General features: G+C 38.8%; 1 protein-coding gene across 1 annotated transcript in view; it reads right to left on the reverse strand.

The window, feature by feature from the left end:
* NHSL1 (NHS like 1) overlaps nucleotides 1-14,734 on the reverse strand; it is a 68,377-nt gene that overhangs the window by 20,873 nt on the left and 32,770 nt on the right. Inside the window, exons 3-4 of the mRNA XM_053973287.1 lie at nucleotides 13,078-13,205; nucleotides 4,026-4,218 (exon numbers count right to left, since the gene is read on the reverse strand). Of these exons, the coding sequence (XP_053829262.1) occupies nucleotides 4,026-4,218; nucleotides 13,078-13,205 (321 nt within the window). The remainder of the gene's footprint in view (nucleotides 1-4,025; nucleotides 4,219-13,077; nucleotides 13,206-14,734) is intronic.

The raw sequence follows: 14,734 nt of genomic DNA on the forward strand, positions 1-14,734 counted from the left end.
AAGATAAAGATTGCACTATAGATCATGAGCTAATTCTCTGCTACTTTTAAACTTTAACAGCTACCCCCTGTAGCTCACATGTAAATTCCCTTTTTAAAGCACTGCTCAATGTCCTTTAGATGATCCATTTAAAACTTAAAGGCAGGAAAACCTTGAAATGCATTATACATGTTTTTTTCCATTCTACACGTTTTTTTGAAAATTGATGACCAAATTATTTACCTCTAGAAAGTGATTAATGCACGGTAACTAATACATCATAACAATTACCCCTGGCTGACTGCACACATCAGTACGATGTGTGTCGTGCGAGTAGCATAGAAAACCTCATTACCTCTATACAGTTAAAGATACAGTCATATATGGAAGTATAGCATGTGGACTTGTGAAAATGCAAGGGAAAAAATGTAGCATTTTCATTTACCATGTTGTAAATATAAAGACTCTGACTCTGTTTGACCAGAGCCTTGACCACAGGCCACACTTTTGCTGAGTGGAATCCTTGCAGTCGCAAAATGTCAGCTTCGTCCAACTTTTGGATTGATTGAAGTCAGATTAAGGGAGGAGGGGAAGCCCATGGGAACTACAAAATTGAGAGCTATGGATCCCACTGGCTTAGTAGTAGTCCTGAAATATTGAGACAGACTATCCACTGTCTCGGGAAGCACCACTATTAGGATGTTACGACCCATATGGGGCAAAAGTCAGGACATTAGGTTATTCTGTCCTGCAGGACGATAAAAATAATTCTAACCATATTATACAAATCCAACTGATTTGAAGAATAAAGTTTTGCATCTCTGAACATATCTCTATCCACACAAAGGCCAGCAATCATGCCCAAGATGGTGAGTTGCAAGAAAATTGTACCGTAGCTTTGAATAAAGCCCTGGAATAAAATGTAAGTGGTAAGCACAGGGTGCAAACAAGGAAAGAGTCTTTTACATGAAGCTTCAGATAGCACAAACAGGATGGTCATGGGGAAATGTTACTGTGTCAAATGATCCACAGCAATTTGTTCCAAATGAGCTACCTAAAAGCTAACTCAACCAATCCATCTTTAATGGCTTTTGATATACAAAGGCCACTATGCAAATTTGTATAATTTCAAAATAGCAACTTCAGTGAAATCCAACAAGCAAAATCAGAATGTCTTAGTCTTTTTTTCTTTCTTCACTGTCATCTTTTTCATTTTAGAAAATATCAATGTCAATGGTAAGTATATTTTACAGATTTAAGAATACTTTTCTCCTTCTCTTACAGGTTTGTAATAAATCATCTAGGTATTCCTTATATACTTTATTCAGTTGTCCCTCACACAGTATACTCAGTTTCCTTGGATTCACAGAAAATATTTAAGTATGCACTTAAATCTCACTGAAGTCAGTCAAGCCGGACTCAAGCAAATGCTTAAATATTTTGCAGGATCCAGCCTGGCACTGATCACCTCCACCATTACCAGACTCCTCCATCTGTAAAGAAAGTTAGTTCTGGAAAGCCCATGAGAACAGACACCATTATATATATACATATATATCTTTTAACCCATAGGATATGTAAATGCAAAGACTGGCCACCACTGAAAAATTCAGTCTATCACTTCCAGAATAAAGCTCCACCCAAGCACTCTGAGACCAAAACTGCTTCCAAATCTGGATGTCTAGTCAGCAGCTTGTAAGCCTAATGCAATGCCCCTCCACCTTCAGGCTATCCAACAGATTTTTATGACTACTGTATTAGTTGCAATCTGTTCACCAAAGAGCCCTGAAAGCTGAACTCATGGAGCATTTATTGCACAGCCACGTGAGAGGCCTTTGTAGCAGAATCACCACTGATGCACTGCTGAGAACATTATCAATTGCCAGCAACCTCTTCAGAGGTTAACCTTTTATTTCATGCCAGGAGTAATAAAATTGAAGTTTTTTGACCTCTCTTCTGGGAGAGTAAGGAAAAGAGTGTGTGAAGGAAAAAGCCAAATCAAAACAAAATCCTCAACGGTTTGTTCCGTGTTATGTTGAACAAACGGCACCGGATTTCTTGTCAGGTTTTTTTCCTGCCTTGTGCAGTAACATAAGGAACTTCACAAAACAAAATTACTTGGTATGTGGGAGAGCAGAGGAGGGGAGCAGATTGTGACTTTTTACAAGGAACAAGGACAGCAGCTTTTTCTGTATGTTGTGTGTGGCTCACATGCTTGCCTTGTTTCACAGTGGCAATACAATTATTTCAAGGGAAGGGGAATGATGGATCCCGGAGACCAGATCGCATGATGCAAGAGCAGTCTTCCTTTAATGCCCTGCCTTTCTACCTCTTCCAATTACCATGTTTAAAAGGGAGTAAGTGCTCCGTCATACACTCCAGAAAAAGTGAGATAAATATGAGTGAGATATAATATGCATGTGCACATTTCAATTGCAAAAGTTGAGAATTGCTGAGTTTTCTGAGTCCTGGCTAATCAATTCAGGGGACACAAGCTTTGCTACACCAATCAAATTATGCAGGTTGAAGTCACACACATAATTTATCCAAACAAGGTAATGTTCCACATGATACTGAATTAATTCTATGCGTTATTTGATCCCTCTACCTCATTTTTCTTTTCATGTTTACTTCTCCCATATCTTTTGCAGTATGCAGAGTCATTAAATCAAACAACAGATTACTGTTTCTCTAAGTATACTGTGTTCCTGCTGCCACAGTATCTAAAGCTTACTGATTATGTCAGATTATCCGCTGTTCCCATAACTTGGCCTTCTGCATCTGTACCCTAAATTCCCTAGATAATACCAACTGGCCTAGTAACATTCCAGCATTGCATGTATTTTCCTTTTATTAGTTTTCCAGAGGTGGAGTATTCATGACTTCATGTTGTCTTCATCTGTCTACTTCAAATACTTTCTGCTATTGAAGGAATAATTTCTTGTTGATTTCTCAGAGCTTGCTGATGTTAGAGCTGTCCTGTTCCTATACTACTAGAATATTTAAATACTATTAAATAATACTAATTAAAATACTAGCTTATAAAAATACAGGTGAAAAAAGCATTGGTAGTCATGAAGGGAAAGAGAACCTAATTTACTTTCAAAACAAAACCAAACATTGCAAACTATTGATTGTCAGAGTAAGCATGGAGTCAGAGCACGCCATATGGCATTTGAAATAAATTGGATATTGAATATCATCCTGGCTTTGGCAGGCAAGCAGTCAGTTATCTGAATTAACTAATAAGAGACAATCTTGATACTGTGCAGAAAAACGAGGTTATTAAAACTAAGTGATAATGCCATCTTTGACATAAATTCTATTTTACCCACAACGAATTGTCTATTCTGCATTAGTCTTTAATGTAATTTAACTTCCTCAGAGTGAGAGTTCTGCAACTGTAAAATCAAAGAGCATTTTCAAAATGAAGAGTTAATACACAGTTTATAACAAGAAGATGTGGACTATGATTATGTAAGTGGAGTGTCTTACCTAGAGTATTGCTCAAAGGTGTATATTAACTTTTGCTGTTCTAACCCTACTCTCCTTGACACCTGAAACTTTTGTTGCTGATAAAAATGAGACCCTAGAGCTTTTTTCCTTGATTTTTGTAACATTTAGTCTTTGGAACACAGAAGTTCCTGACAACCTTCCTTAAATAAAATTACTAGAAGAAAATCTTAAAATACCATCAACATTTGATAAAACATGATTTTCAATTACACATCCTCAGCACAGTCCTCAGCAAAACACTGCTATTTCTCAGCCCTCTTTTTGCACTTCGTGAATATCTAATGCTGTTTCAAACCCACATATTTTAACTATCTCCATTAATGACAGTTTTAAGGGATTTTGATATTTTCTAATTAAGTTCAGGTTTAGACTATTAAATGCAAAATGGTTTTCATATAAAGATGTGGTAAGTAATTTAAAATTCATGCATTGAATATATGAGTGTCTAAAGACTAGCCAATTGTACAGATCCCCTTTCATCTCTGCCCTCTCTCATCATTGTAATGCAATTAGTGAAATTGAAAGCCTACCAGTCACATTAATAGGAACCACATCTGTTTGGACGGCTTGTGCTTGTTGTCGCATTTTCTCTTCTGGCGTTGGCAATGGGAGAGACTTAGTCCAGTTGGTTTGGGTGTTGATATCTGATAACTCATTTGTAGCTGGACTTTTAGGCCTTTTGATGGTGATAAGCTTTTCTTCTTCAGGGGGAGAGACAGGACACTACAAACAGAAATACATACAACACTGTGAGTTTACTACTGAAAAAATAGGACTGTAGTATTACTAAAGTGCTGCTGTAGTCAGCACTGATTGCTCGTGCAGCAAAACACACCTTCACAAATATCACACTTTGACCTACATAAAGAGCAGTTTTAAAAATACACAAAAAATGCACAATAAAACATCTAGTTTGTATTTTTTCAAGACATTTGATTTGTCTAAGGAATATATACCAACAAAGGAGAAAGGAGTGGTGTTGTGCATAGCAAAGCACAGTAACTAATTACACCTTACACACTGACACTGCAGAGATTAACGTCTCTCTCCCTGCACCAATGTTTGCCTTCCCTTCCCCTCTCACCTCCCCATGCCCTATTATAAGATGAGATTTGAGCACTGCTTTGTTCCAGCTGCACTAGGTTGTACAAATGCCTAAGGTCTCAGCAAAAATCCTGTTATCAAAAGACAGATTTTAGTAGAGCTCAGTAAAAGAACCAATCAGCACACTCCACAGAATCATCAGCCATGGATCAGTGATGTAAGCAAGTGAGTTTGCTTTGGACTTGGAGAAACTCATCCCACAGTTCAAGGGGTTACTCATTTTTCAGGAGTAAAGCACTTAAATATTATTAGTAGCCACAGAGCGATAATTTTAAGTCAGTTCTTCTCAAAGTGGCACTTTGAGCTGCACTCAATTCCATGAAGTGTTTAATTTAAGGAAAAAAAAAACCCAAACCAATAAAATAAAAATCTTTCTGCATGAGGAAAAGAGGTTGCAGCAGCTTGTGCAAATCCCTCCACCAAAGTTATAAGCCAAAAAAAAAAAAAAAACATTTCCTTTCGGGGAGCAAATCTATTTTCATTACAAGGTCTTTGCTTGCATGCCAGTAATGGCAGAGAAAGCCATAGAGAAGCTTTTTACTGACAGGACAATACTTGTCCATCACCAGGGCTTCTAGCAGGTGGTCACAACCCAAGTGAATCTGAGAGAAGCAGCAAGGCACTCCAGGGAATCCCATGAACAGGAGAGGAAGGAAGACCTGGAGGGAAACCAACCACAGTCTCCTTCTGCCCCCAGACAAAACAAAAAAGAGAACATGGAAGAGGAGTTGCATAGCATTCGCAGCACTAGCAGAGATTTCTCTGCAACCTCCCAACTCCACTGCTTCAGAGGAGTTTGCTTTGGGACCTTCCTCCCTACCACTAGACCAGAATTACCCCCCTCTTTTCTTTATTACCCTCTCCCTTTCGAAAATCAAATACTACTCAGAACAGGGTTGTCAGTAGTGGGCCTCTTCCCCCCTCATTGCTGCACACAGGCATGGAAGAAAACATCACAGCTATTTATAACAGATGGATTCTTTATTATTGTAGGTGTTCAGTCCAAGTGATCTGTTTTCTCTTGAAGCTGAGTGCTATACAAAAGACATGCCTAAACACTGTACTGCAACCACTGTTAATCATTTCTGATTTTAATTTCTTCCTGTTACTATGAGGAGTTCCCACTGTTTATAAATAAATAGCTATTTATTTATTCTGTTATGCTTTGACTCTATATTCTTTAGGACAGAGTCCAACACTATTAAATAGAAAATAAAAATAAAAACAACTTCCAGGCAAAAAGTAAAAGAAAAGTAAAACCTCTTCAAGCAACACTGAAAAAACATTTCAGGCAATGAAGCTATTACTAATATTATTCTGTGGTTTAGAACCACACTTTAAAACATGGGAGCTTTTCTTCAAGGAAATAATTGATTTCTGACAGTCTTGAATTTTTTTCCTAGAGAGGCTGTGGAAGGGATAGATGCTGCTCTGCAGGTAAGGGCTCAGCCCAGTGAAAGCCCTGGCAGTTCTATCAATACAATCTTCTTGGAAAACACCAGTATTTTTTCAGGCCTCTGCTGTTTCTAAAAGGCTCTAAACCCAAGTAATAATATGATGTGCTTATCTTTTTTTGAGAGTGTGTCTATACACTGTACATATACAGTGTGGGCACATACATATGTACTTACAAACACAAGGACTTTCCCACCTCAAATTACCCAAATTCATAAACACCATCATTAACTTAAGAAATTTGGGACAGGAATGCCATTGAAGAAGGAAAAGTTGCCTCCAGGCCATGCTTCCCCCAGTTAGGTTTAAAAAGTGATTGAGAGAAAGGGCTTGTAAGGAACATGGTGGGGGGGTGATAGCCCATCTGCCACAGCAGGCATGTGTATACGCACTTGAAGGAGTAAGCAAGGGTTGAGGCAAAGAAATGTTGCTTACCCTGTTCTACAATGAGCTTTTCTCCACCTGAATCAGGGCGACCAAGGGAGACACCTCAAGCATAATTTTGCAGTTTGTTTGGGATGAGGATGAGCATCAGTGACATTCAAATACACTGCTTGCTTGATACTGTCAGTATCAGTATGTGTCACCTTCAGACTGCACTGCAGTGCCAGGTCTCAGCTGACATGCAGCAGTCTCTAAGGGCTATTCCAGTACGTTAAGTGGCAAAGGTACTGGTTACAAAGCCATCCTTCCTTTTCAAAGAAATTATCCAAGCCAAGCAGAAAAGGTTTTTTGTTATAGCATATGAACAGAAAAACGGAAGTAGTAAAGCATCTGCTACAAGGGAACCCTAATTCATTCAAAGAATGTAGAACATCAATCAGAAATTTTGCAGAATTAGAAGTTAAGAAAATTTGGGACAAATGGGAGCAAGACAGACAGAAATAAGTCAGGTTATATGAGCATATAACCAATGAGAAGCAACTGAAAACTCAATGGTGCAGTTGAGTTCAAAGCAGTGTCAGTGAGAACAATCTCCTGCCACAGGACACACATACGTACTTCTACAAAACAATTCAGTAGAAAAGGTGGAAGTGATTTTGGGTGTAGGAATAAGTGTTCACATTTCAACTGTAGGTACATTTTCCATGGATCCTGAAGAAACATGACTGTCTATATTCATATCCTTTCTTCCAAAGTATTCTCAGTGATAATGGTACATACAACAAAGCTGTACACAGCTTTATTACACATAGAAGAAGGGCAGCAACTCATCTTTCAGTCTTCTTCAGACAGAAATTATTCACCTATATAATCAGGATGAAAGTGAGATTAATATATTTTTAGCAAATATTCCCAGATTTACAGCACGGAAGCTTGCTGGAAGAGGCAGTGAATTGCTCCTGTGTGACAGGAATGTCTTCTCCAGTCAGGTCTGTTACACTGGAAGTAGAACTAGGCATAGCTGATCATATACTCTGTGTTCATAATTTGTCCCATTTTTAAAGCATCTCTGAGTCATAATAACTTTCCTAGTAGTCTTAAATGCCCAAATCCCTGGAATGAGTTGTTACACTCATCTCCACAGAAAAATTTGCTGGAATTCGTTCTTTTTCATGGACACGATAAGGGGTAAAGGTGGGATGTGAAAGCAGCAGCCTTGGACCTTGCAGTGTTTCCACAAACATGCTCTAGGGGGGAAAAAGCATAAATCTTCAAATGGGAGTTAAAATAAGAGTCCAGGAGAAAAATGTCCTATAAATATCCTATAGACAAGCTATATGGCTTAGTAAGCTGGAGCCTCTCTGACGCCTTGTTGACATATTGTCCCCCAGCCAACTGAGCTGCTGAGATACAACAAAAGAGTTTCACTATCTCAGCACTTTCATGCTATTTGAGAGGTCCCAGATGACAAATGAGTTTATGCTATGTATCTTCCAGCACTCTCAGCCTAAATAATCTGTTTCTTTTAAATCCTTTTTATATAACAGGGGTTTATACTACAGTATCTAAAAAAAGATGGACCCTCCAGGAGGAGAACTTAATCCCTACAAATTTTACTTTTCAGCAAAGAGACTTCAAACTTCTAGTCATGCCATTTACCCTACTGTCTACTAAAATCACTTCTAAAATCATAATTTATCAGAAAAACAAAATAGAGAAAAAAAAGCCCCAGTGTTGCAGACAGCAGCCATACAAGTTCAGCTGTCTATTATATTTGCCAACATCCTATTTCTGCCTCCAGTGTTTTACTAGGTTTGATTGCTTCAAGAGCCATTTTCTCAACACCAAGGGATCAAGACAGTAATAGGGAAAAGAAACCCAAGACCAAAACCTAGCCAACTGAGAATCGCACTTCACAGGGTTTCACACTGTCTCATGGAATACTGACACATTATAAATTTACATGAATTTACACTTTAGATGAATTCATCATTAGACTCTAGTTGGTGTCCTGTAGACCAAGGTCACCAGTCTAGTTCCCACGGTTTTCACAGAATATTCCATTTTATTACTTCTACACACAGATCTCCAGTTGCACTAGCCAACACTTCTATCCCTACTAAATTCCTCATTTCATAACCTTCATTGTGTCTCAGTAAGGAAAGAACTTTTTGTCAGTGAAATTACTGACTATCAAGCAAATTATTACCTTAACAAGCACTGCAGAAATGTTCTTTTCTTCTTCCTCTACTCTGTTGTAATGGGATGAAAAACACGAGAAGATCTGTACTGTTTGGAGCTCTAAAAGCTCTATCTGCCTTAAGACAAAGGCCAATGAATTATATCAAGGTAAAATTTAAATGTGAAGATGCATAGAGCAGATACTTTTTCCTGAATATTCTCTCAGCACTGGATGGAGTTCTCGCCCTTCAAGAATGTACCCAGTTGCTTTCTAAACCTGTGTAAACTTTCAGCATCCACAATTTACCCCTTACCATGCACAGCTGGAGTATGCGATGAGTGAAGAATTACCGTCTTTTCTTTGTTCAAAGACTTTCTGTACTCACTTCCTTATGCTTTGGCATTTCATGTATTATGAGCTGCTGTTTCAGCTCAGTAAATGGCACAGTATTTTAAAAAACCAAACCCCTGTAAATGGTATAAAATACATGTGCTGCTTACAAGAGCAGTGCCATGCAACTGCAGCAGAGGGGCAGGGTGGCCACCTTAGGACACCACCACCCAGAGGTATCTTAGCTCTGCCAGACCTTACGCCTCAGGCCTTTTCAGGCATTCCCACCTCCAAAACTGAGTGCTCAACTTTACCTCCTCTTAGCACCAAGTAAAGTTTTGCATTAGACTTCCTCAAATCAATACAGTTAGTGTACTTGCTTTCACTTACAATACTAAATAGTTTCGTGCAGATATTGGAGAGATAACTAACAGTTCAGATGATCACAGTGGCAAAAACATACTCTCCCCCCCATCCCACAAGCCACCCTCCCCTCAATAAGGGAAGTGTTTTTCACCCAAAGCATAACTATCAAAGCAAAGTTCATAAGCCAAATGACATGACATAGGGAAAAACAACATGAGGTTTGGGTGCACAAACATTTTCATAAATGGAATAAAGAAATAATATATGCAATACTGCATGCTTGGGAGCAGGTATTCTCTGTAGCTCACATTTATCATTCAAGAAAGACATATTCCTCCAAATTAGCAGTTTTTCCTTGGCTAATTAGAAACCAATGAAGCATCCAATTAAATAAAACACAGTGTCCATTTGGTGAGGGGTTTCAAAGGAGACAAATGTTAATAGACAAAAAAGGGAATAAAAAATTCTATGAACCAAGTAAATACAGGATACTCTACTGCAGACAAAAAGGAGTACAGGGGAACACAGAAGAAACAAACTCGGCATGGGACTCTTCTTTTTTTAATTGCTTTTTTTTCCAAGCAGAAAAAAGCAGGAGGTAACAACTGAAGGCTAAGAGCAGAGTAAGATTGCATATACGCTAAATGCTACAGGTAACATCAAGCTGCAGATATGGCAGCTGGATGGTCCCACTTGTGGGCAAAGTACCTTGTTTTTCCAGGGAACCAAGTTACAGCAGGTGCTAATGCAAGACTGAGAGATGCAGTCTAACAGACTAGACTGTTGAGTGAGACAAAAAGAAACAAAGAGAATGAGTGGTAAAAAGGGAAAGAAAAAGAAATAAGAAAAAAACACACAAAAGACAAATACAGTTAATATACACAGGCATACATTTCAGAACATAAGGAGAACTGGAGTTTGAATGTGACATTTCAAAACATCTTTCACACTGGTGAAACAGAGTAATACTGAAGGACAGGAATAGCTCCCAAGTTGTGTCACCAACAGCAGCATGTAAGATACAAGAAAAGAGAAGACTGGTCACAGTACTGAGATGTAAAATCCAGGTAAACCAATTTAATCACCAACAAACTCAATTAGGATCAGTACCACACTGGAGCTTGGCCTGTGCTCCATTAATCTAACTTGTAAGAATCAACATTAAAAGGGCAGATCCAAACACTTAATTTTATATCAACTTCCACTCAGAGAATCCAGCTTTCTATGTTTTCTAATTTTGTTTGTTCATTTTTGAGTTGGGTCTGCTTCTCTTCAGGGTTTTCTCTTGGAACAGCATATGTTCTGCTTACCTTAGACATTTGCTAAGATGCTGAACCAATGTGCTTGGTGGTGTGACTATTACCCTCTGCTGACAGACAACCACCTCCACAAAACCTGAAAATGCTTGTGGATTGACACCTAACAATGGTTTCATATTGTCTCCACTGTAGACAGACAAGCAGAATATTTGGCTATGGTTTTTATTTTTAGAAGCAAATTAAGTAACAGGGAAAGCTGTTTTCCTTTGTGATATCACCCACTCTTTTTTTGCTGTAAGTTGGCAATTATATCAACCAAGAAGTTTATGATCTGTAAATAGGTATTCATCCACCCATCATTATTTTGCTGTTCTCAAATTTCAATTACTAAATACTGCATACCCAGAATTTAAATGTTGGCTTTTTTTACTTTGAATAGACAACAAAGCTTTCATCTAGTGGTAAGGAGTTCACATTTTGAATCATAGGATTTTTGGTGACCCCAGTTTCATACTGTTACTGAAGAACTCTCCTGACAGCTAAAATATGACCCCCTCAAGGCATAAGACTTATTAGAATTACTTGGCTCTTCACCAGTAGGATAATAATTCAAGGTCAGAAATTTGTTGTGGTAAACATTCTAAAGAAAGTAAACAATCCTCTAAATAAAGATTAAACATTTAGAGCATGAAAAAAACAAAGCGCCAATCAAACAGAGATACTGGTCAAAAAAATTCCACAAAAGTTAGTTATACAATATTAATGGAGAATCATGCAACAGTTTACAAGAAATGTATGTCTTTGTGAGCTGGAAATAAGAGTGGCAGGGTTAAGGCTAAGGTTCTGAGATAATTAGTAACAGCCAAGACTGTCAGTTTGGCAGCTATCTTTCTCCACAGCTCTGAATCATCCTTTCAGCTACAATATTTAAAGGAACCCATTCCAATTTGAAATGGAAGTGCTATCCTATATTTAAAGCATACTTAGTTGCATTCATTTTCTCCAGAATGCACAGAAATTGTTAGTAACACATTATGTTAACACTCAAAAAACCCTTAACCAAGAAAGGATGACAGCTCTCAGCCTCCAAGAATCCTCACCCATGCTTATATACTTCCATGCAAATTGTTTAAAGAAAAGCGTATTTATATTTTTTAAATGTTACGTTAGTTTTACATGTGCAGATGGTTGTATGCTGCACAGCACTGGCCAGGACAAGTTGGTATGTATGCATTTATGTGCAGTACATTAATAGCAACAAACAAGGTGTTAATATTTTCCCCGACTGGAAATCATAATTCCAATGATTTCAGCAAGGTTTTGCAAATTACCATTATAATGTATTCCACAGTCTGAATGTGCTTTACATTCTGGGCTCACTGCCAGTACATACCACACACAGTTAAACAAGATGCTCTGACATTCCCTGCCAATACACATATAAAATGCAATCACCACCCGGACAAGAGACTCTACTTATTCCACAACACCTCTTATTATGTGACTAAAATCCACGTAGGATAAAACTCAAAACACTGTACCCATTAAAGTGCATTCTCAGTGTCTGCACATTTTGCTGATACAAGTTATTTGGTCCGTACTACCAGAGGGACATATGGTTTAGTAACAATTAGAAGAAATTAAACTGTGTTACAATCAAGGGTATCCTCCCACTCTCGAAGCAAGAGCTGGTTTTGGCAAAGTATTCTAGAATATCTATCTTGAAAATGCCAGGAAATGGCATTTCAGTTTTAGGCAGGCACATACCCCAGCAGTAACATCCCAAACACTACACCACAGTCAGCTTTTCCTTCAGAGCCCACGGGCACAACAAGACAAAGACAGGAGAGCAGAACTTTTCTTCTTCAGAACAATAACACAACTTACTAGTTCTGTAATTGAAATCTAAATAAATTGATGTACAAAGCAATATGGCTTCATAACTTTCCTAAAACTTGTGATCAACTGTTCCTTCTCTTTATTTAATTTATTTCTAGATTCTAAGATATAAGCACAAAAATCATGAAGTAAACTGAAAGAAAGGCAATAAACCCAACTTAGCGGACAATCTTCATTTTCTGGATACCTTTACCAAACAGTTGTGCTGTATTAGGACAAAGCCCTTACCTAACTGAATAACCACCTCTATTAGCAAATCAAAGTGTGCACCTATCCAAGTTACAATTCAAGTATGCTGATGGCTGCTGAATAGCTCTTCCTGCTACTTAGCAGCTACCCTTGCTGGGGTCTTCCCTCCAGAACATTACCAAACCCCTTCTTTCACACTCTGAACATGCCAGTGGGAACTTCGTATCACTGCATGGGTAGAATTGGGAATTTTAAGACACCATGGAAGTCAGATTAACTACTGTCACTGCAATTCAAAGAAACAAACATCTTTGTGATCCTCTAAAAATCCTGCCTTATTTGAACAGTGTTATGGCAGGCAATTAAACTGCACCACACAAGTATTTTCTCCAGCGCTTTTCCCCCCACCATTACCTTTTGTTCAATTTCTTCATAATCATCCTGGTAACTTCCACAGATTGCACTGGAGGATGAGGAGAAGGTGGGGCCCTGAGAGTAATACTGCGAGCTCCGGTAGCCATCCCGCCGCAGCTTGTCACACTCTGCCACAAGAAAGAGAAACAGGAGGTTAAACCATGGCAAGAGCCATTACTGCTTATGCTTGGTGTTCAATGGCATTTCAGTACTGAATGTTTTTCTGAAAACGTTTACCATGCATTAACATTGTCTGCCCCAAGTGACAGAACCCAAGGATGCGTTCCTCATAGTGGTATCTATATTTCCTCCTCCCTCACATGTGTGACATACGTAAGCCCACACAGAGCGTATTAACCCAGGCGATGGCAAGTGCTTCGGAAAGAAGGGGGAAATAGATTTCTTTATTTATTTAAGTGAGGCCTGGCTCGGTGTCTTGACAGATGGCAGCATCTAGCAGGATGGGAGACGGATGCATGCGAGTAACTCCAGGGGTCTCATTTGCCAGGCCGGTAGACATCTATTATATGCCTTACACTTGAAATGATGATGATGTTGCTCACTACTCAAGCACCATCTGCTAAATAACTTTGGCACTGACCACTTGTCTTGTCTTGTCTTCCTGTCCATGGAAGAGACCATTTACTGTGATTTTGCAGAGAGGAATGCTAATCACGGGGATCTCAAAATTTTGTGTTGCTGCACAGCACATGTAGTTGTATACTACAGAGTTTCTAAAATTCAGAAAGAACTCGGAGCACACATGCATCCCCACTCACAATAGCCAAAATTCTAGTCAGCATAGCATCCCCCTCACCAAGTTTTCCACAATCATCTTCCTGCCTCCTAATTGATATTCAGTGTGATTGTGCTAAATAATAACAGACGCCAGAGCATAAGGAAAAATTAAATGTTCAAGATGCATCAACCAAACTCATCAGACCAGTTAGCTTTACGTTTCCAAAGACAGATATCTGAATCTGTTGAAAGATGATGAAAGCAAGAGGAAAATTAAGTATTTGGTGTATTTCCATTTAAAGAACTGAAATTTCTGCACAATACGCAGGCATTATCACAACACAAAGCACTTTTGTCATCACTTGCTGGAGAAGGTCTTTCTGTGATTACATTATCTGTCTGCCTATCTTGATCTTCTGAATACTCCTTAAAAAAGAAAAGATGCAGTGCTTATACCAAGGGCAAGGTTTGAGAGGCTTTTGCCTGGCAAATGATTAGGTGGAGTTACAATGTGCAACTCTAGCATACATGTCCTCTGTTATGCCCAGATGCTTCTGAGACCAAGCTCTGGAGGACATGTGCTGACAGGTTAACTGACCTACAGCAACCATAGATCTTTGAGGATTTAATAATAAGGACTCCCCTGTATCTACACATGGACACTGAGGAGGCAAGCTTACACTATGACAACCAGCCATTTCCATTGGTGTCAGATGTTTGTCCTTGCCTATGTACCCCTAATATGTTAAAAAGAGCAGTATGGCAGTAACCTTTCCTTCTCTCTCAATTCAAGGACCAGCAGTGGCAGTGTGGGTTTTGAGATCCAAATCAATGGCTGTATCAGGATCAGAGGGCTGGTAACCCTATTTACCCGTTCCACATGTGTGAGCATGCTGACATTGTGCACATCTGGCAAACT

This window comes from Vidua macroura, chromosome 3 (assembly GCF_024509145.1).
Source record: "Vidua macroura isolate BioBank_ID:100142 chromosome 3, ASM2450914v1, whole genome shotgun sequence".
In the NCBI taxonomy this organism is placed as follows: Eukaryota; Metazoa; Chordata; class Aves; order Passeriformes; family Viduidae; genus Vidua; species Vidua macroura.